Here is a 22,042-nt window from a genome sequence, read left to right on the forward strand (position 1 = left end):
ACACATATATGTGGGCTTGTTTTCATGTTGAAAAAAATGTTTTTAACAGCACATGGTATTCATTACTTTTTATATATAAAGTACAAAATCAGTTACATCTTTTCTTTGGTTGTTTTGGAGTCAAATAGTAAATCAGAATATAACATTTATTTAGATTGTGAATATGTATGTGTGCTCATGAATATTCGCATGTTTGAGCTTTTACAAATTCCCACGGTGGTACCCATGGGAGGTCAGACACAACTTTCAGAGTCGTTCTTTCACTTATAGATTCCAAAGATCAAACTCAGGTGTTTAGGCTCAATGGCAAGCACCCTTACTCGAACAGCCGGCCCTCTCACTAGCCCAAGGACACAGCATTTCATATCTCAAAGACTCAGTGTGAATGTTGGTAAGAAATGGCGATTTTAAGCAGTATGTGCACATGTTTATAATCCCCTAGCACGGGGGAGATAAATGGAAGCCAGATTTTGAGTTCAAGGCCAACGTGGCCTCTGTAACAGTACCCATCTAAAACAGTGATTTTAGTCATTAACCCTTTATTGTCATTAGAGTTTCCTTAGAGGCGTAGTAAAATGTAAAATTAATGCGACTTTTTAACTAATTCTTTTCTGTTCTTTCTCTAGTGTTGCTAATAACAGTACTTGTAGTGGAAGGGATTGCTGTGGCCCAAAAGACCCAAGGTAAAGTATGGAGAGGTACATGGTATGTTTACAGTTTGAAAGAATTACAACTTTTGGATGCTCTTTCATAATCCTTTGTTTTAGTTTTTCTCTCTATTACTGTGATAAAATTTACCATGACCAAAACAGTTTGGGAGAGGAAAAGATTTATTTGGCTTACAGTTTCACATTACAATGCATCATCAGGGGAAGTCAGAGCAGGAGTTAGGGCAGGATCCTGGAGGCAGGAGCTGATGCAAGGCCATGGAGGAGTGCTGCTTACTGGCTTACTCTCCCAGGCTTGCTCAATCTGCTTTCTTACAGGACCCAGAATCAACTGCCCACGGTGGCCCTACCCAGTGAGCTGAACCATCTGACATCAATCATTAGTCAAGAAAATGCCCCACAAACAACTGAGGTGCCCTCGTAGATGACCCTGGCTTAGTTGATAAAAAAATACTAAAACAACACATTCCTCTTAATCATTTCAATGACCAAAAGCATTCTATTAACCTATGGATCTCAACTTAACCAGAATCAGCTATTAAATTGTCTGCACAAAGTTTGCCCTGATAAGCTTTTTAAAAAGCCAGCATCGCTAATAACTTTTAATACACTGTTAATTATACCCAAAATTTAAATGAAATTTACAGTTTTATCACTAAGAAGAATAAAAAAGTCTTTTCTAGTGTGAATAAGAAAAGTCTTTCAGTACAGTCTTCAAAGCCTTTGGTCCTGTTGTACTGTCTGACTTTGAAGAATAGCTACTGTGATTTTTTTAAAGCAAATTTTCATGTTAGAGTTAGTACATTTTTCTGTACAATTTATTTTTTATTTTTATCAAAGTTATATGTTCACATGATAAAAAAAATCAAACTATATAAACAATTGGAAAAAATTGCTTTTCATTCTATTCTTCCTGTTTCCTGCTTTATGAAAACCACGACTATTTTAAACTTTGTTTATATTTGTGTGGGGAAAGGTAGACACACATATGCTACAGTACACATCTGTAGAGCTGGATAACATTGGGAAGTGGGGTTCTCTCCTACCACTCTCTGAGTCATGCCATCATCTTGCAAAACATGAACTTTAATTCTCTAAATCAGTGGTTCTCACCAGTGGGTCAAGATTCTTTGGCAAGCCTCTAGTCTCCCCAAAAAATATTTTGCATTATTGTGGATTATGATTCATCATCATAGCAAAATTATAGTATGAAGAGTTAGCCAACAAACATAGTTTTATGACTGCGTTGGTGTGTCGGTCGATTCCTTTACCCCCGCAATTTGGGAGGCAGAGGTAGAGATCTCTAAATTCAAAACCCGAACCTGCGTCTACAAAGGTGAGTTCCAGGGGCCAAGCCAGAGCTACACAAGAAAAACCCTTCTTCCCAAAAATAAATTAAATAATAATAAATTTTTTTTTTCAGAAAAGGGGCGGAAGGAGAAGAACGCAAAAAATCAGCCATTTAAACCACTCATCAAAATTTTCAATACAAATTTGTCTCCTTTTAGGTTTAGAAATATTTTTGGTTGTTTGTTCTAGTTTCTAAAATTTCCTCATCCAGGAAGGAGGAGAAAAGAGGTCGATGTTGGGGCGGGTGTGACAGGATGGGACTGAAGGGGGAGAAGGAGGAAAGAGGAAAGGAAACTGATTGGACTGGGGAAAAATTAATTGATTAATTAATAATAAAAAATTCCTCCCTTCATTTTCTTTAGTGTTTAGGGAAATTCCCTATTATATTCTACAGCCTTTTTGGGTTTGTATTGCTGTTTTTTAAAGTTAACATACAAAGTGCTGAGTTCATTATGAATTCAACATAATGAATTCAATATATATTTAATTTATATTTTCACACATATTTTATTTCAATCTGGGGAGATTTCCTCAATTTTTATTCCATAAACTAACAATTACATAACTTTTTATGGAAAGAGCTAATAAATATTTAAGCTTCTATGAGCCTGTATCTGAAACAGTTACCCAGTTCTTTTGTTGTGTGAAAGCAACCAAAATGAGCAGTTGAAGGGTTATTGATATGTTCCAGTAAAACTCAACACACGCCTATGGAATCAGACCTCTGCTCTAAACTTTCTCACGCTTTGATTTTTCTCTGTTTGGTGGAGCTGCTTCTATTTTTTAAAAAAAATGTTTTTTGTTTTTGTTTATGACTGTATTGTTTTTCTGGTCTCTGGAGAAATTGCATGAAACCCCTGTTGTTACTCGTTGGTTGATAACCTTGGGTTTATTGTTTGTTTTCATTTTCTTGCATGAGCTTTATTTACTCAGGTTTGCTTTATGCCATGTGTCCAACATGTTTTTCATACCAGAAGCTTTCTTCAAATTCCTGGTTGTCCTTGCATATATACTTAATATTTTAATGGGGGCACTGAAAAAGCTGACCATGAGTTGTCTATAGGTATGGGTAGGAGGGTTTACCGTGGCTCTCATCTGGTATTTGAACAGACATTTGGGACTCTATGATCTGCATGATTAACCCTTTCTTATATAGATTGGCTGTTCCCAAATATAAATCTCTGTTTGCCTTGTCAGAGTTCTGTTGCTTCCAACCAGACCAAGTGGGGAGAAAGCTTGGACTGTTCAGTGAGTTCATTAACATTCACCAGCCTCTCAATTTTCAATTGCTGTTCTCACCCTCAGCTGCACCTGGTTTGTCCCAGTCCATTAATCTTGCTTTACTTTCACCAAAGTAATGGTGTGAAACTATATGGGTTGTGGAGGTCAGAGGACAGCTCATGTTTCTGTTCTTCCGATCTATGGCTATCAAGAATCAAACTCGGGTTGTCAGACTTGGTGGCAGGTGCCTTTTTGTGGCAAACGTATCCTTTACCATCAAGCCTTAAAATAAGTAAATATAGAAAAGCTTTCTTCCACCTTCTTGCTGTGATCAGTTGGTTATACTAAATTTGTCAGTGGTTCTCGTGGAGTATCTATGCACACTGAGTAGGCAATTGTTTAGGGTATTGAGGGGAGAGAAAGAATGCTTTTATATTTTGCTGTAATGATATTTAAAATTCCCTTCAAGATGGACCAGAACATTGGAATCAAGCACATTCCTGCCAACCCAGTGTGGCATTTGGGTTCGCACCAGCAATGGAGGTCATTTTGCTTCACCAAATTATCCTGACTCATATCCACCAAACAAGGAGTGTATCTATATTTTTGGAAGGTATTTAACCAAATGTTGGTGTTTTTCTTGGATAAACTTCCTATTTCACTATAAAACTGAGGACATTAGCTAAATGCCCCCTATTTAAACCAGTTAGGACAAATTTTTAAATATGTTTGTCAATTAAATTATAATAAAGATAAATATTGTAAATATCAAATACATTAACAAAATAATAGTTAATTTTTAATGAGAAATCTTGTACTTGTTTAAACTATAGTTAAAACTATGTGCATCGCTGTGTCTGAGAAACTCCCTGATAAGGACGTAAATCACCAGCGTTCCCTGCTGGGCTTCTGTTCGTGCTGAGCGCCTTGCTGTCTCTTCTGTATCACACATGACACACTGTACATTGTTTTTAAAGTAAGCAAGAATTAGCCTTTCACTTCTTCTAATTTTAGTCAATCAAATATATTTAACCTAAAGTAATGACATACACCACAGGAAATGTTACTATAACTCTACAGCATAGCATGGTATCCCTGCGAAGAGCTTTTCTTACAGCTTTTGCATACGCAGTTTTTCAGTGAGACTCTCAGATGTGAAGCACTGACGTGACTGATTTGCTTGTCTACACGTGTATATCTTGTTCATGCTGCCCTGTTTGCTTACTCCTACTTTATAGCTGCTCCTCGTCAACGGATAGAGCTGTCGTTTGACGAACGCTATTATATAGAGCCATCATTTGAATGTCGCTTTGATCACTTGGAAGTTCGAGATGGGCCATTTGGTTTCTCACCTCTCATAGATCGTTACTGTGGCATGAAAAGCCCTTCGTTAATTAGGTCAACAGGAAGATTCATGTGGATTAAATTTAGTTCTGATGAAGAACTTGAAGGACTAGGATTTCGGGCAAAATACTCATTCATCCCAGGTAACAAATTAAGTGTTCTTAAAAAATAAGTTACCTTTCAGTATTTGACTAGAATCTTAAGGTTAGAAAATGATAATTTGATCAAGGTAATCGGATTAAGACTAAAGAAATTGTCAAAGTCAAAAGAAAATCAGTCTAGGAACAAGTAAAAACTTTTTAAAATAGGGAGCAGTAGACCACATCCCAGTCTAATTCTGTGGTAGATCAGGCAAAGTTGCGTTTTCTTCTTAAATACCTTTTAGGGCACACATCTAAGACCAATAACATCAAAATAAATATATACCTTTAAATAATTGAATCCACTGTCTTTTAACAGTTCCCACAAAGGCAGATATTTTTAATTGAATTTATTATAATTACTTTAGAAACTACTTAACAATAGAAATACTCCTGCACCTGCATTTAAGCGGGCTAGATCTGGTTTGTCTTTTCTCTACCACTCAGTAGCTATAACATTGAAGCATGAAGTTGTACCTGAGACATAGGTATACGTCAGTATACATTCTGAATTCACCTCCTGGATCTGATATAACTAGTTTATACACATCTGGTAACTTAAGGAAAGAGAAATACGAGTTGTAGATCTAGAAGCCAAAAATTCCAAAATTCAGTAAAGCCTAGCTCAAAGAACAAATCTTATTTTGTTTGGGGGTACAGGTGGGAGATTGAGACAGCCTTTATGTACCCCTAAGCTGTCCTCAAACTCTCTATGTAGACCATGTTAGCCTCAAACTCTGCCTGTCTCTGTTGAGATTAAAGGCGTGCACCACCACACCCCATTAGATCTGTTCTTTAGTTCTTCCATTGTCTGGAAGACTATCCCAGCATTTCTGTGTTTGTGACCATATTCCTCTAACTTCTGACTTCACAGCTTTTCTTAATATTCTTTTTCTTTTTTATTTGTATATGGGGTGTGGGTGTGTGTGTGCGCACACGCGCGCGCGCATCTACTCTGCGTGTGTGTGCCCACAGAGACCAGAAGAGGGCATCATGTCCCATGAAGCTAGCTACAGGTGGTTGTGAGCTGCCTTATGGGTTCTGGGAACTAAACTCCAGTTCTCCCTGCAAAGAGCAGGAAGTTGCTCTAATCGATGATCCATCCTCTTCAGACTCAGTCTTCCTAAAATTCTTATTAATGTATTTTCTGTTGTAATGTAATAGTCACTCTTTTTAATAACCATATATAGTAAAATTCACAGGGATTTGGATGTGGATATATCTGGGCACTACTACACTGTCAGCCTATGCATCATCTTAGCTACACCTTTGTAGGTAAAAACGCTGATCAAATGCTCTGTGAGAACCTCTAAAGCCCTATCCGGTGAAAAGTACATGTTCTCTAATGCGGCAAAGCTCAGAAATTGGTATGTTATTGTGCCCAAGGAGTTTGCAAACATAACAGAATGAGAAGACAACCTTGTGCAGCGAGATGTTATAATCTTTTTGTTTTTGTTTTTTATGGAAGAAATTTAGTTGAAAAATTACACCAAATGAAAATAATTATAATCCTGTCATTTTATGTTTAAAATCATTGCTAACAATTGGTAGTTACCTCTTAAGATGAATTTTCTTTATTCAGTTTGTTTTTACAAAACTGGTTCATGCTACGCATTAAAACCTCTATTACCAGCATTTTTTTCATTAAAAATAAAACAACTTGTATCTGAATCATAAGCATTATGGAAGTTTTCTGCACGTGTATCATCTATCTAATATCTGAAAGGACAGTATTTCCAAACAGTAAAACTCACCTAATAAACTTTAATAACACATTTAGGATCACAACAAAACTAAGCAGGGTAATTATTGGATAGCCCCTCCAGTCCCCTATATCCACATCTTTCCAAAAGAATGGTATCTCTTTGGTACAATCTATAAACCAATGGACACATCATACTACCCAAAGTCTTTAGCTTACAATATAGTTCACCCCTTGGTATTAAATGTTTGATGAGTTTGATAAATAGCATATACCCACTGTTATACAGAGCAGTTGACTGCCTCAAATTTCCTGTGTTCCACTCACTACACATCCTTCCTTCCTCCTAACCTGCTGGCAATCACTGGCCTCTTTCTTGGTTTACATTTCTATTTCTATGTCATGCTACAGTTGGGATCATGCAGTATCTTGACACTTCTGGTCAACTTTTACTTAATTATATGAACATAAGTTTTTCCATTGAATTGATAGTCGATAGGGTTGTGTGGTGTGTTACATTTATTGTGTATATGTTTGTCACTGTGCATGGGCAGAGGTAGTAGACAACTTGAAGAACTAAGCATATTCTCTCTACTAGGTGGGCCCCAAGGTGATTAGATATGTGCTAAGGGAAATTATTTAAAAACAAAAGGCAAATCCAGTTGTCTAATTCCAATTATATAAGTTATCTAAAGTTGTTTGCCACTCTAGTTGGTAACATGAACCTGGGAAAGCGGGTTCCTAAAAATGAGGCGGACTAAAGTCTCATGCAATAGCCAATTTTATTCAGAGTATCAGACAGTTTATACCTGAGGGTTAGGAAGGATCACATGAGTAAGGTACTCAATTACAAGGACAGGCCATACTTGGCCAAGACATGCTTTTCATAGAAGCACATGAATAACAACAGCAGAAGCAAACTCACTCCTATCTGCTATACCTGGGAGAAAGGCAAAAGAACATTCTAAGAACAATTCTGTGTTTTGAAGAAACTGAGGTCACAAGACTCTTGTTTCCTTGTAGTTCTTACAGGCACTCCAAATTATCACACAACTCCATTCTCGTACTGTGGTCTGACATCAAGTAGGCAAATTTATGGAAATAGAAAGTAGAAAATGGCACTGTAATGAGTACAGACTTTCCTTTCTGATGATGGAAACTAGTTCTGAAAATAAAAAGGGGTGATTGTTGAACAGTACAACTATGTAAGTATACTAAAACCACTGAACTGTACATTAAAAAAATGTTAGCATAACTAGGAATGGTGCCACACACTTAAGATCCTAGCTACTCAGGAGGTTGAGAAATGCAGATAGCACAGCCTGGGCTATATGCAAGACTGTCTCAAAAACCTTAGTTAATGTGGTATGTTTTATTTGGGATTTATTACAGGTAAAATGTAGTAACTTGTTTTCTCAAAATGACAAAGTTAAGAAGAATGGCTGACTCAGTGATACAAAGGATAGTCTCCCTGTAAACTTGTTCACAGAGCTGGACCAGCCATTTCTAACAAAGTGTAAAAAAGTGATTTGCTTAAATAGGTCAGGCATGTAATATTTACAACCTAAATTAGCTGAAGTAATCATTTTAGTGTCGGAAATACTATTAGAAAATCTTATATATATGAATCACATTTTTACGAGTTACCTGAAACAACAAAATAGACAGTAAAAGGTGTTCTTTTCAAGGTCTGGGAAGAAGTTCCAGTGATTAAACTGCTTGCTATGCACTTGAAGGACTACACTTCCATGTAAAAATGCAAAGCTGTGTGTGTGGTGGCATACACCTGTAGCCCCAGCACTGGAACGCAGAGACCAAGGGACATCCTAGCAGCTCTGACCCATGCTGGTCCAGCCAAAACTTCAGACTCTAGTTCTGTGAGCGATTGTTAAGTTCAATGAGAGATCCGTTTCTTGTTAAACAAAACAAAAAACTGGAACATGATAGAGGAAGATACCCAAGTAGACCTCTGGTCTCTACATACATATGTAATTTTTAATAATCTTTTTAAAATATTAATCAACCAAATTTAGGGCTGGAAAGATGGCTCAGCAGGTAGAAGCATTTGCACGTAGGCCAGGCAACTGAATTAATCCACAGACTCCCACAGGTGGCAGAGAGAGCTGAGTTCTGCAAGTTGTCCTCTGACACACACACACACACCCCCTAATTAATTAACTTAAATTAATCTAACTTTATATGTAAAGACACTCACTTTGAACGAAAGTTGTTTTGTTTGTTTTGTGCTTTTTTACCGTATCATGAGAAATTTTTATACGTTTATAGGTAAAACTGCTTGGGATTTCTGGAATATTTTATCTTTGTTCCTTATAGGTCTTCTGGTACTACCTACATTAAATTTTATACTAATGGAGTAGTAGCATAAAGATTATATAATATCCTGTTTTACAGAATTATAGAGGAAGCCTAAGAATTAGTACTTTTCTATACAGTAGCAATCCAGGACTATATTGAGTTTCCTAGGTTATTTCTTCTAATGTGTCATATTTCCTTTTTCTGTAGGACAGGGATTCCCCCAGTATTTTATCTCTAAACTTAGAAAAACAAACTCATATCAATAAATATGTGATACACAATGAGCTAAAGTGCAGCTGTGTTTATTTTGCTGTATTATAAAGGCATATTTCCATTTATACACTACATACAGAGTTTAAGGCCCGCCTATACACACTACAGCACAGGTAATAGATAACTTGTGAGTTCCAGGCAAGCCTGAAAGAGACCCTATCTATAAATCAATCAATTGATCAATAAATAAATAAATATTTCCAAAAAGATCTATAGCTTTCCCCCAGTATAGTTTAAGATTTTAATTTGCTTTGATTTTTTTTCTTGCAAAAGACACTGGAGTCCACTAGTTGACTCTTTAAACAAGGATGAATTTAGTTTTAGTTTAAAAAGAAAAATCACTGAAATGTATTTGAGTTCAGCCAATAGTTTATTTCTCCACTTTCCAATATGTCATTTGGTAACTTGCTGAAATATCTTCAATTAAAGACAGTATTAAGAATGAGTGCCCTCTTACCTTGGAGTAAACCATGTATGTAAATTAGTTTTTTCAGAGTTATATTTGTTGCAGAGCATAAATAAATGTAACACACCTTAAAATAATATTCTGTAAACAAATATAGGAGTCTTATAATTAGTAATTTCTATTTAACTTAGAAATAAATGATATGCATCTGTGTAATATATTTAAAAAGAACATTTGACTGTGTTATTAAAATGAACTATTTTTTAACTCAGTAGCATTGGGTATATTATTTTGCAAATATCACTGCTATTAATTAAAGTAAATATTTTAGAAAACATTTAATATAGCTCAACACAAAGGAAATGTATTCCTTTTAAGACTAATAGTATTATAAAAAAAAAATAAACCATGAGAAAAAAAAAAAAAAAAAAGACTAATAGTATTCCATTGTATTAATGTACCATATTTTATTCATCTGTTCATATGTTAATGGACTACCTATTACATTTGACAGTTAATATTTTCAGCAGTAAAGCTTGCATAATTTTTAAAAAGTGTACAAATTTTCATTAAATGTCAACCCATAGGCATTGTCACAGATGGCTAGTGATATGCAGCATCTATCAATAAAAATGCCTCTTAATGATGCGATGTAATGAAGCTTTAGATCTAAGTTAGGTCTGAAAGCTCAGCACCAATGACTTTCTTCTCTTTTCTGTTTGCCAGATCCAGACTTTACTTACCTTGGAGGTATTTTAAATTCCCATCCCAGGTTATTTAGTATATTACCTTTTGTCTTCCTGTGACATTTTTAATTAGTTTTATTTTTCTTTGAATATCTTTTCTTTTTTTTTTCTAGATTGCCAGTTTGAGCTCTCAGGAGCTGATGGAATAATACGTTCTAGCCAGGTAGAACAAGAAGAAAAAACAAAACCTGGCCAAGCAGTTGATTGCATTTGGACAATTAAAGCCACCCCAAAAGCTAAGGTATTGTTTATTGTACGTTGACTTACTCAGAAAAAGACCTAAAAAGACATGATTTCTATAATGTACTGTTTGAGTGTACATGTAAATATTTGTGACTCTAAATTTTGTTGTTTTATTTCCTCTATTAGGCACCTACTAAGACCATAGTGGTTTTGCAGTTAAATAAACTGAGATAGAAACAATTAAAAGTTTTATACATATATTAAGATTCTTCTTTAATTTTTAAGTATTGTGTGCACAAAGACATACGTGCCACAACACACCTTGGAAGTCAGAGGACAACTTCGTGGACTTGGTTTCTCCTTCCACCTTTATGTGGGATCTGGGAGTTTAAATTCAGGTCATTGGGATTGCACAGCAATCTTACCTGCTGAGCCGTCTTATCAACTCCATATTAAGGTTTTTAATCTGGGAGTATTACAGTTTTTAAAAAATTTGTGGGAGTTCCTAAGTGATGAATACAAGTATTGATCAACCACTTGTTGGGTCTGGTTGTGTGTTTGTTTTGGTTGGTTGGTTTCAGGGTTTTGTTTCTGTGCCCGGGAAGATGGCTTGGTGAGTAAAGTGCTCGCTGTACAGTCATGAGGACCTGAGTTCAGATTCCCAGCACCCACATAATCCAGGGCCCTTTGAGGTAGCACACACACATCTGTCACTTCCGTACAAGGAGGGAGGGAACAGGCGGGCTCCCAGAGGCCGGTCTAGCTCAGGAAGGGGAGCTCCAAGGTTCAGTGAGAAACCCTGTCTCAAAAAAATAACTAGGTAATATCAAGAGAGGAATTACTGGCTACACATGTACCGACATGACACACACCATATGTACAAAATGTCTTCCCCTTATCTGGCAAGGACCTTTAGGCTGGAAGAAGTTAATGTGTCTTAAAGGGTTGGTCATACAAGTTGAAATACATCATTGAATCTCACTCCAGTCGTTCTCACTGCTGCCCTCTGTGATCGTGAACACTGTTATGGAACCATGCTATGAGAAAGAGTGCCTTTCAATGACTTTGAGGTTGATCACTGACTACCTTTGCTTTTATTTTTAATTGGTACTTCTAGGATTATCAACAGAAATAAAATGAGACTTGATGTTTGCATATGTAAAGGAGGAAGAAAAGAAAAAGGAATTGGGAGAACATACCATGATTTGGGGACCAACCTGGGCTACATAAGTGAGATCTGACCCTCCCACAAAAAATAAATAAAAATGAGATTTATAATTATGGAAATGATTAATAGCCTTAAATGTTTTAAAATAGACCAAAAACACTTGGAAATATTGGACAAAACTTACAGGTATTCCCCAGAAAGCAAATACAAGTTCAAAATAAAACCAGTAATTCTTATGAAAACAGACAGCTGTATATTAGTACAATAAAATAAAACTGATACAATGCCCCTGGCAATTTCAGTTACTCATTACTGCCGAGGGGTCAGGGATGGACATACTAGGAGTTTGGTTTTAACACTAACTCTGAAAGAGAGAGAGAGAGATAGAGAGAGAGAGAGAGAGAGAGCGCATAAGGGCTTGTGTAACCATTGTGAGGCCTTTTACACAGCCAGAACTGTTTTTTATTTTATTTTATTTTACCAATCTTTTCTCATTTTACATCCTAGTTCCCACTCCCTCCAACGACTCCAGCTCCTTCACCTTCCCCCGACCAATCTACCCTCAGAGAGAGTAAGGCCTCCCATGGGGAGTCAAACAAGTCTAGCACGTCCATTTTGATACAGGATCAAGCCCTCCACCCCACCCCGCTTCGTATTTAGGCTGAGCAAAATATCCCTCCAAAGAGAATGGGCTCCATTCAAACACTAGGGATAAATCCTGTTCTCACTGCCAGTGGCCCCACAGACTGCCCCAGCCACACAACTGTCCCCCACTTCTGAGGGCCTAGTTTGGTCCTATGCTGATTCCCCACACAGTCAGAACTCTCAAAGGGAGACGACTGCAGTGAAGGGAACCAAGAAAACATGTTCATGGCTTCTTCTGGTGACGTGAGGTTTTGTTTGTTTTGTTTTGTTTTGTTTTTGAGACAGGGTTTCTCTGTGTTAATAGTCCTAGCTGTCCTGGAACTTGCTTTAGACTAGACTGACCTCAAACTCAGAGATCCACCTGCCTCTGCCTGCCAAGTGCTGGGTGGGATTAAAGGTATGTGCCACCATGCCTGGCATTATTCTGTGATTTCATACCTAGAAGGTTACCTTTGTGTTTGGGATATGAATTGATATTGCTTGGTCAGTCCAGGAAGTACAGATCACAAAAATTAATAAGAGTCTAGTCCTGAGCTCACAACTATAAGGCAGTTAATTCATCCAAAATAGCCAAACATACTATGGAGCTTGCACCCATAAAATGCCACTGAAGGTCACCTCTCCAATCCCAGCTAAGTAACCCCTCTGCTCACAGTCCATCATGAAGTGGAAGTAGACAAAACAAGGAGAAAGAAGTTTAGTCTCCTGGGTTTTAGATTTCCAAGAACTGTATCCTACAAGAAGGAACAGAAAGATTAGAAAGAAAAATTACCAGATAGATTCTTTTAAAGGACTACATGTATAGAACATCAATAATAAAAGGAATGGTTATTTTTTTAAACTGAGGAAATTTAGTAATAGGAATGTGTAGCAGTATCTTAAGATATTTTTTCAAAAATTGATGGAAGGCTTAACACAGTGGCTCCCAAAAAGAAAGTATGTTTAAATGATGTGGAGATAGAGCTCACAGACAGGAAAAAATTTAAACAACTTGAGAATAGGAAAATGGTCTCCAAAGGATATTTACTCATTTATTGATTACATGTAGTTATTTATTATATATGTGAAGGAGACACATGCGTGCTTGGCACACGTGGAGGACAGAAGACAACATGCTAGAGTCAGTTCTCTCATTTCTCCTCTTGGGACCCAGGAATCAAACTCAGCCTTCACAGTGGTGTCTTTACCCACTGAGTTATCTTGCTGGCTTGATGCTATTTAGATTGACCCTAATAAAATAGAAGCCCAAGGAGATGGATGTCTTGAAAGTAAGAAAAATAATAGCTGGTAACTAAGTTCTATGTCTGGATGAAGAATGAAAGCAAAGCTGAGGGGATTTCTGGCTAAAAATGATAAGTGAACTAGGTGCAACATTTAAAATCCAAGTAAGTCCTATTTATAGGACAACTGTGTAAACGTTTGAAGATAGGAAGTTAAGAGATGTGTCTAGGAGTTGCCTCTGTGAGTAAAGTGCTTTCTGTGTGAGCTTTAGGAAACTGAGTTTGGTTCCTGGCACCCATGTAGGGCAAGGCTGGGCATGTCTATAACCCAAGAACTGGGATGGAAGGGGCAGGAACAGGCAAATCCCAGTAGACAATTACTCTAGCTGGAATGGGGAATCACAGATTTAGCAAGAGACCCTACCTCAAAGAATAAGATGGAGAGAGGAAAATACCCTCTAAACATCCACACACAAGTGAGCGTACCTGCACGCACATGAATGTATGAGTCACACAATAAATAAATAGTAAGACATGCCCATAAAATACCAAAAGAAAGTAGATATTGCCTATTAAAATAGGAATCTAGAGTTACTAATTGACAAGAAAAACATAATTTAAAAATCTTACAGATTATGGCTTCAAAGTATACAAAGCACAAACTAAATTTTCACTTCAATAATTAATAGACCAAGGTTAAAAAAATTATTATGGCTCTCAAGGTTTTTTAAACAACATTTGGTATCTTGATAACAGCATCTGGACAGTATATGTTCTTTCTAAGCTTAGACTTATCAAAATTGATACATGTATTAGACCAGCAGTTTTCAACCTGTAGGTCTCAACCCCTTTGGGGGTCAAATGACCCTTTTGCCAGGGTTACCCAAGACCATCAGAAAACACAGATATCCTGCATATGAAGATTGCAATCCATAACAGTAACACAATTACAGTTATGAAGTAACAACAAAAATAATTTTGTGGTTGTGAGTCACCACAATATGAGGAACTGTATTAAAGGGTTGCAGCATTAGAAAGTTTAAACTAACTGTGTTAAACTAATGTATATACAAAGTCAAATGTTTGGAAATGGAACATATGCTTCTTAGTAATTTACTTAGCACAAAAGAAATCAGGATGGAAGTTTAAATACATATAAAACTTAGTAATTAAAATACTTATATTAAAAATTGTGGGATACATTTACAACAGTGCTTTAAGACTATTTATGACCATACATGCATTTTTGGGGGGGGAAAGCTTGAATTTAATGACCTAATGTTCATCTTGAAAAGAAAAATAATAAATTTCAAGAAGGTAAAAGATAATTTTAAAAACAGATGTAAGTAAAAGCCTAAAGTCCTTGTTAGTTGTAATTGTCAGCTACCCTAGAGTCATCTGAGAGGAGAAGCATCAGTTGAGGAGTTGCTGACAGACTAGTCCATCAGCATGTCTGTAGACTGTGCTCTACCAGTTTCCTCAGCTGTGCAGCCCAGTTTTTATGTAGACCCCCTATTGACACTCGGTGCCTCTTCCTGTGCTATTGAAGTTCTTCCTGGAAAGTTCCTGCGCCCACTGCAGGGTCTTGAAGAAGGTTTCCCTATGACTTATTTGAAAGGTTCAGTGCTTCACATTCTAAATTAAGGTCTTTGATCAATTTTTGATTTTTGTATAATGTGGATGATATAAATTTAATTCTATTCTTTGGCAGGTAGAGGTCCAGTTTTACCAGCACCATTTATTGAATAGACTATCTTTTTTTGCCCCCAGTGAAAGTTTCTGACTCCTTTGTCAGTTAGGTGTGGGCATAGTTTTGCTGGTTTATTCCTGGGTTCTGATTGACCTCTCTGTAGTAGTACAAGGCAGTCTTTACCACTATAGCCCTACAATATAGTTTGAAGCCAGAAATTGAATTGCATAAGAAGAGGCACCAAGTGTCAACAGGGGATCTACATTAAACAAACAAACACACACTGCTGAACAGGTAAGGAAACTGTTGGTAGAGCACACATCCTACAGAAAGGGAGAGAATCTTTACCTCAGATAAGGAGCTAATATGCAAAAAAGAACTGCAGAAATTAAATACCAAATAAATAAAACTGTCAGTGAGCAAATGGGCTAATAGACAGTTTTCAAAGAAATACAAATGACCAATAATAATTTTCTAAAATGTTCAGCCTCCCTGGTCATTATATAAATATAGCTTAAAGCTATTTTTAAAATACCACCTCTCACCGGGTGGTAGTGGTGCATGCCTTTAATCCCAGCACTCGGGAGGCAGAGGCAGGAGGATCTCTGTGAGTTCGAAACCAGCCTGGTCTACAAAGTGAGTTCCAGAACAGCTAGCGCTGTTACACAGAGAAACCCTGTCTCAAAAGAAAGGAAGGAAGGAAGGAAGGAAGGAAGGAAGGAAGGAAGGAAGGAAGGAAGGAAGGAAGGAAGGAAGAGAGAGAGAGAGAAGAAGAAGAAAGAAGAAGAAAGAAAGAAGAAAGAAAGAAAGAAAGAAAGAAGAAAGAAAGAAAGAAAGAAAGAAAGAAAGAACGAACGAACCTGACTGGTTATAGATGCCATTGATAAGAAAGAAAAACTTTTTTTATAGTTCATGAGAGTGAAAATTAACACAACCATTATGGAAGTCAGTTTGGGGATTCCAGGGGCAGGGACTAAAAGTAGGGCTGCCATCTGACCCGCTATTTTAATCCTGGACGTAGACCCGGAGGACTCCTTTCCTATCATATTTGCATTCCCCATATTTATTGCTGCTCTCTTCACTATAACAAGGAAGTAGAACTAACCTAGTTGCCCAACAACACATGAATAGATAATGAAAATATGGTATATATTTAAAATGGAACAGCCTAAAAGAAAAATGAAACCACAAAATTTGAAGGAAAATGAATAGACTTAGAAAATATAATCTTGGTCTAGGAAGGTGAACATCCACACAGGCTAGGCCCCTCCAAAGCCAGTACATGCAGTAGCTTCAAAACCCAGTGCCTTTGTCCTTGGCTTCTCAGCAGCCCTCATTGTCCGCCATGTTCTGGGAGTCCGGTTTTATCCCATGCTTTTTCAGTCCCAGTCCAGCTGGCCTTGGAGAGCTCCCATTAGATCAGCCCCACCATCTCGGTGGGTGCGCTCCTCGCAGTCCTGATATCCTTGTTCATGTTCTCCCTCCTTCTGCTCCTCCTTTGGACCTTGGGAGCTCAATCCGGTGCTCCAATGTGGGGCTCTGTCTATCTCCATCCATCGCCAGATGAAGGTTCTATGGTGATATGCAAGATATTCATCAGTATGGCTATAGGATCGGGCCATTTCAGGCTCCCTCTCCTCAGCTGTCCAAGGACTTAGCTGGGGATATTTCCCTGGACACCTGGGAACCCCTCTAGAGTCAAGACTCTTGCCAACCCTAAAATGGCTCCCTTAATTAAGATATATACTTCCTTGCTGGAGGGGCCTAGCCTATGTGGATGCTTACCTTCCTAGACCTGGATGGAGCGGGGAGGAGGACCGTGGACTTCCCGCAGGGCAGGGAACCCTTACTGCTCTTCGGGCTGGAGGGGGAGGGGAGTAGGGGGAGAGGGAGGGAAATGGGAGGCAGGGAGGAGGCGGAAATTTTTAATAAAAAAATAAATAAGTAAAAGAAACAAATGAAAAAAAAGAAAATATAATCTTAATCAGTATCACCCAGTCTCAGTAAAAGTTCTCATGATCTTCCTCATACACAGATCCTAGCCTATAATGTATACATGTATAATTAAACAAATGACATGTCTTTATAGAAAAGAAAAATGCTTACTAATGAGTTCATTTATAGTATAGTTTGTGTAAGTGCTTTTAATGCTGTATCTAGGTTTAAGGCATTTTCAGTGCAAAATAGGTCCTTAAATGAGCAGTGTCCATATGTGATCTCATGAGGGGCTATTACTGGGAGACCTAAAGTTTAAATTATGTTTTTCTCTGAATATTCCTATAGAATGTAGTTCCTTGTAAGTACTATGTTTAATTGTGTATTTTATTCTTTAAACAAGAATTTTTAGCTATTCAAATTATAGTGTAAAAGTTGTTAGGTAAATACTTCAAAATAATTTTGAAAGCACTGAGAACACCTGGTAATATTGATTTATTGTCCCTGAATCTCAGAGTAACATTCCAGGCATTTGTTCTTTACATACTTTGAGTTTTTTTAATAAAAATATACAAATAGCCCATAGATTTCAGAAACAGCTAAGCATCACTATTAATCATAAAAACAAATCAAAATTTGACCAATTAGAATGGCTGTTTCCTAAAATTCAGTAGCAAATACTGAGGAGGCTGAGGAAAGGGTAACTCCTGTACCTTGTTTATGGAAATGTCTATTAGTTGTAGCCACTATGGAAAACAGTGTAGGACTTCCTCGGAACACTATAAATAGCACTGCCATGGGATTTAGCTCCTCTGCGACCAGATGGAGCCAAATGGAAAGCAAGTCGGCGTTCAAGGAGATGACTGCACGTTGGTGTTTCAGTGCTGTTTACAGAAGCCAAGCTATGAAATCAACAGATGTGTGAATGAACATAAAAGGTTATATATACACAGTAGAATATTATTCAAGTATGAAAATGAAGTACAGACATTCTGAGCCTAGATGAGATTAAGTTAGTCAGATACAGACAGGTGTTACACATTCTCACTTGTAATGTGGAAGCTAAAAACAGCTGGTCTCATTAGAGAGTAGACTAGTGATAAGCCAGGCTGGAAAGCAGGGAAGAGAAAGGGAAAGAATGACTGACAGGTACAGGGGTCCTGAGGGATAATTAGTTGACAATTCTCTGTGTATTGCAACAAAAATGACAGAGGTTGTTTTTACATTTCTAACACAATGGTAAATGTTTAGAGTAATAGCTATATGCTTATCAGCTTTAGTCATTACATAGTATAGTTTGAACTGAACAATTACTATGTGTTTACTAAAAATAAAAATAAACCAGTCAGTGGTGACACACCCCCTTTAGTTCTAGGACAGCAAGGCTACACAAACCCTGTCTCAAAAAAGAAAAAAAAGAAAAAGAAAAAGATGATGAAAATAAGCTGGGTGTGGTGGTATCACATGCCTGTAATTGCAAAGTGCAGGAAAGAGTGGCAGAAGATGACAAGTTCCAGACCAGCTTCAGCGAATTTAAGCCACCTGGAACTACATAGTAAAATCCTATCTTTTAAAGGGTCAGTAAAAATATAGGTAAAGGTTCTTTTTAATTCTATGTGTATGTGTTTGTCTCCATGTATATAAGTGTACTATGTATATATCTGGCACCCTCAGAAGTCAGAAGAGGGCATCAGATCCCCTGGAACTGTATTTACGGACAATTGTGAGCCTCCATGTGACTGCTGGGAACCAAGCGGAGTCTTCTGGAAGAGCAGTTAGTGCTCTTAACTACTGAGCTCTCTCTGTCTCTCTCTCCAGCCTCCTAAATAAAGATCTTTTTAACTATTGTAAGACAAACCAACCATAAAGTATACCAAATAAACAGCAGATACAAATCTGAGAGAACCACTGGATTTAGATATTAAATCCAGTAAACTCACAGAATTAAATTATAAAAGGAAATGATTCCTGAGATGATTGAAAATTTGAACACTGGTGTATTTGATATTAACAGTTTGCTTATTTGTTTTGACTGTAGCGTGGGATAGGATTTATGGGGGGGGGGGGGTGGGCAGAGGTCAGCCTCAGGTATGGTTTCTTGAAAACCATCCACTTTGCCTTTGAAAATAGGCTGTCTCACTGGCCGAGGGATCACCAGTTAGACTGAGCAAACTGGCTTCAGCAACTCTGGAGACCTATCTGATCCACCTCTCAGTGCTGGTACTGCAAGCCCACCATGCCCAACTTTCCACTTTGGTGGAAAATAAAGCAGATACTTTATTGACTAAGCCATCTCTCCACATTTTTTCCAACGTGGTGCATATAGAACCACTTACAAATAAAATTAGTGTCTAGCATTTGTCTGTAATGGGGCAGAAGTAATGAAAGACAAAAGACAAAACAGAATTTGCCGAGTTGATTGTTACTGAAGTTGAGGGGATAGTTTGTGGAAATATTATATATTTTGTCTGCTTTACATGTTTAAAGTTTTCCAGTTGAGAGTTTTTAGATGATCACAAGAATATCATGGGAAACTTTATTAATAGGTTGGTAAATAGTCTAAATTGTGATGTCTGGATTATCGAATCTCCCCGTTTCCTCACTGTGCCTCGCTTTCAACCCTGTATCTTTCTCTTCACAATAGCTTAGGAGACTAAAACTGAGGACATTCTCTCATTCTTGCCAATGAAGCTGGGGAAAGGAGGAACACTGCCAGGTCAGCTAGAGAAGACACTGGAGAGAAGTAGAGGGGACAGCACTGACTCTGCTCCTCCACTGCATGGCAAGTTACATAAAAAGCCACATTCTCAGTCTCTGAGTGGAGCATTACCTGGATAAGGGTACACAGCACAGCAAAGATCTAAATACACCCAGCATTGTGACCACCACCACATGAAGTAAGGTTGAGCTTGTAGTGGGATGCTAACAGCATTGATTGCCTGTGAAGGCGCTAGGAGAACAACAAAAATCAGTGATCTACAGGATATTTCAGTCTTACATCATAATATTCAAAGTGTCTAGGATTGACAAGTAAGTTAGCTCATGTTATAATCCCAACACTTGGGGTACTGAGACAGAAGGATGACTGTAAGCTCCAGGCCACCCAGAGCCTCATAGCACGATTCTGTCTTAACACAGAAACAGTCTAGAATAAGTTTAATGCATTCAAACAACCAAGAAAATAGAATTAATTATGAAATTAGATTCTAACAATTTCCCCACCTTAGTGGGATCCAAATATCAAATTGTCAAAACTTAAGTTCATCAGTGTAACCAAAACCGGGGAGGAGGTTGGGGGTGGTGGTGATAGGACTCAGCAGAGAAACTGACATCAGGCTGAAAGAATGTCTGAAGCTTTCAGAACTGCTGAAGATAATGTCTGTCAGAATGGAGAGAATAGAAATTCAGCACAATCAAACTTAAGTTGGTAGAAATTATCTAACGTGAATCACAGATAAGTGAGTGGAAACAGACTGATAGAGCCTCCGGCCACTGTGGGACAAAGTCAGACGGCCTCGCAGTTGCATCATCTAGTATATGAAGCGAAAGCTTATGCAGAATAAACATTAGAAGAAGTATTTGCTTTTACAATCTCAAGTTTGGTGAAAAATATAAAACTTACAGACTTAAATTCACTGTGATTTGGGCATGGCAGTGCACACCTTTAATCCAGGCAGATCTCTGAGTTTGAGGCCAACCAGGTCTCCAGAGAGCTCCAGGACAGCCAGGGCTAGGCAGAGAAACCCTTTTTCAAGAAAAAAAAAAAAAAAACCTTCATTTGCAAGGGGTTATTAATTGGAAATAACTTCTGAGTCCAGGCTGGGATCTTGTATCCACTTCTTTTGGCAATGGACCTCATCTAGCACAGACCCGTGCGGGCCCTGTATGTGCTGTATGGTGAGTTCACATGTGTGTGAGTCCTGTTGTTTAGAAGGCTTCGTTTCCTTGGTGTCCTCCATCCCACTGGCTCTTAGAATCTTTCTGCCTTTTCTCTCACTTTTTTTGAGCTCTGAGGAAAGGGTTTTAATGAAGACATCCCATTTAGGGCTGAGTGTTCAGAGGTTTCTCACTCTGCACTTTGTTCTGTTTTAGCTCTCTGGTTTTTGTTCATATCTACTGCAGTAGCTTCTCTGGGCAGCATCTCTGAGGATGATGAGATACACTTATCTATGCGTGTATCTGAATTGACAGGAGTAATTTTATTATTTCATTCCTTTAGCATAGCAGTAGTAGTTGGATTTCCCCCAGGGTCTCGGGCCTATCTAGTCTATCTAGGCTCTGGGCCACTCTATCAGTATCAGGCATGGGTTCTATCTCAGGGAGTGGGCCTTGTGTGGCTGCATTGATGCATCACTCCACAGGAAATGACCAGTTTGGGCTCCATATCCCCTGCTGCTGGAAGTCATAGCTAGAGTCGCTCTCATAGATTCCTAGGTTTCTAGCTCATCCCAGAGATACCCCGATTCCAGCTGTCTCTCCTAATATCCCCTCCTTCATCTGCCTCACAATCTGATCTAATTTGTAGTTTTAAAAACCTAATTATTACCTTCTGTGAGCAAGAATATGATAGATTATGATTTAGCATATTATCCTTCTCTATGAAGACATTACAGTAATGGAGGAGAAAATTACAGTGTTAGAACCATGAACAGAGTGTTTTTATTACATAAGTAGTAAATTAATGAGAGCTGCTTATTCTAGATACTTAGAAAGGGTTTATTTTATCTGACTACTTCCAGGTAACAGTCCATCACTGAGGAAGTCGGGTCAGAAACTGAAGCAGAAGTCATAGCACCCTACTGCTTACAGGCTTGCTCAGTTTGCTTTCTTATATACCAAGGATAATCTGCCCAGAAATGGCACCTCCTACAGTGGCCTGATGTATTACAAATTCTAATTGGTATTAATAATAAGAACCCAGAGTCAGATATAGAGTTAATGCTGAAGATCAGAGAAGTATAGTGGCCAGCAACTAGAGAGTTCTTTTACCTTTATCAATGCTCAGACCGAAGGAGCGAGCCTGCCCTCAGACTGC

At 37.9% G+C, this 22,042-nt stretch overlaps 1 protein-coding gene across 1 annotated transcript in view; it reads left to right on the forward strand.

Moving 5' to 3' along the window:
• Neto2 (neuropilin and tolloid like 2) overlaps nucleotides 1-22,042 on the forward strand; it is a 56,411-nt gene that overhangs the window by 18,804 nt on the left and 15,565 nt on the right. The window contains exons 2-6 of the mRNA XM_038312931.1: nucleotides 627-683; nucleotides 3,709-3,852; nucleotides 4,478-4,726; nucleotides 10,147-10,170; nucleotides 10,280-10,407. Coding sequence (XP_038168859.1) covers nucleotides 627-683; nucleotides 3,709-3,852; nucleotides 4,478-4,726; nucleotides 10,147-10,170; nucleotides 10,280-10,407 — 602 coding nt within the window. The remainder of the gene's footprint in view (nucleotides 1-626; nucleotides 684-3,708; nucleotides 3,853-4,477; nucleotides 4,727-10,146; nucleotides 10,171-10,279; nucleotides 10,408-22,042) is intronic.

The sequence above is a fragment of the Arvicola amphibius genome, chromosome 15 (assembly GCF_903992535.2).
Source record: "Arvicola amphibius chromosome 15, mArvAmp1.2, whole genome shotgun sequence".
Lineage (NCBI taxonomy): Eukaryota > Metazoa > Chordata > Mammalia > Rodentia > Cricetidae > Arvicola > Arvicola amphibius.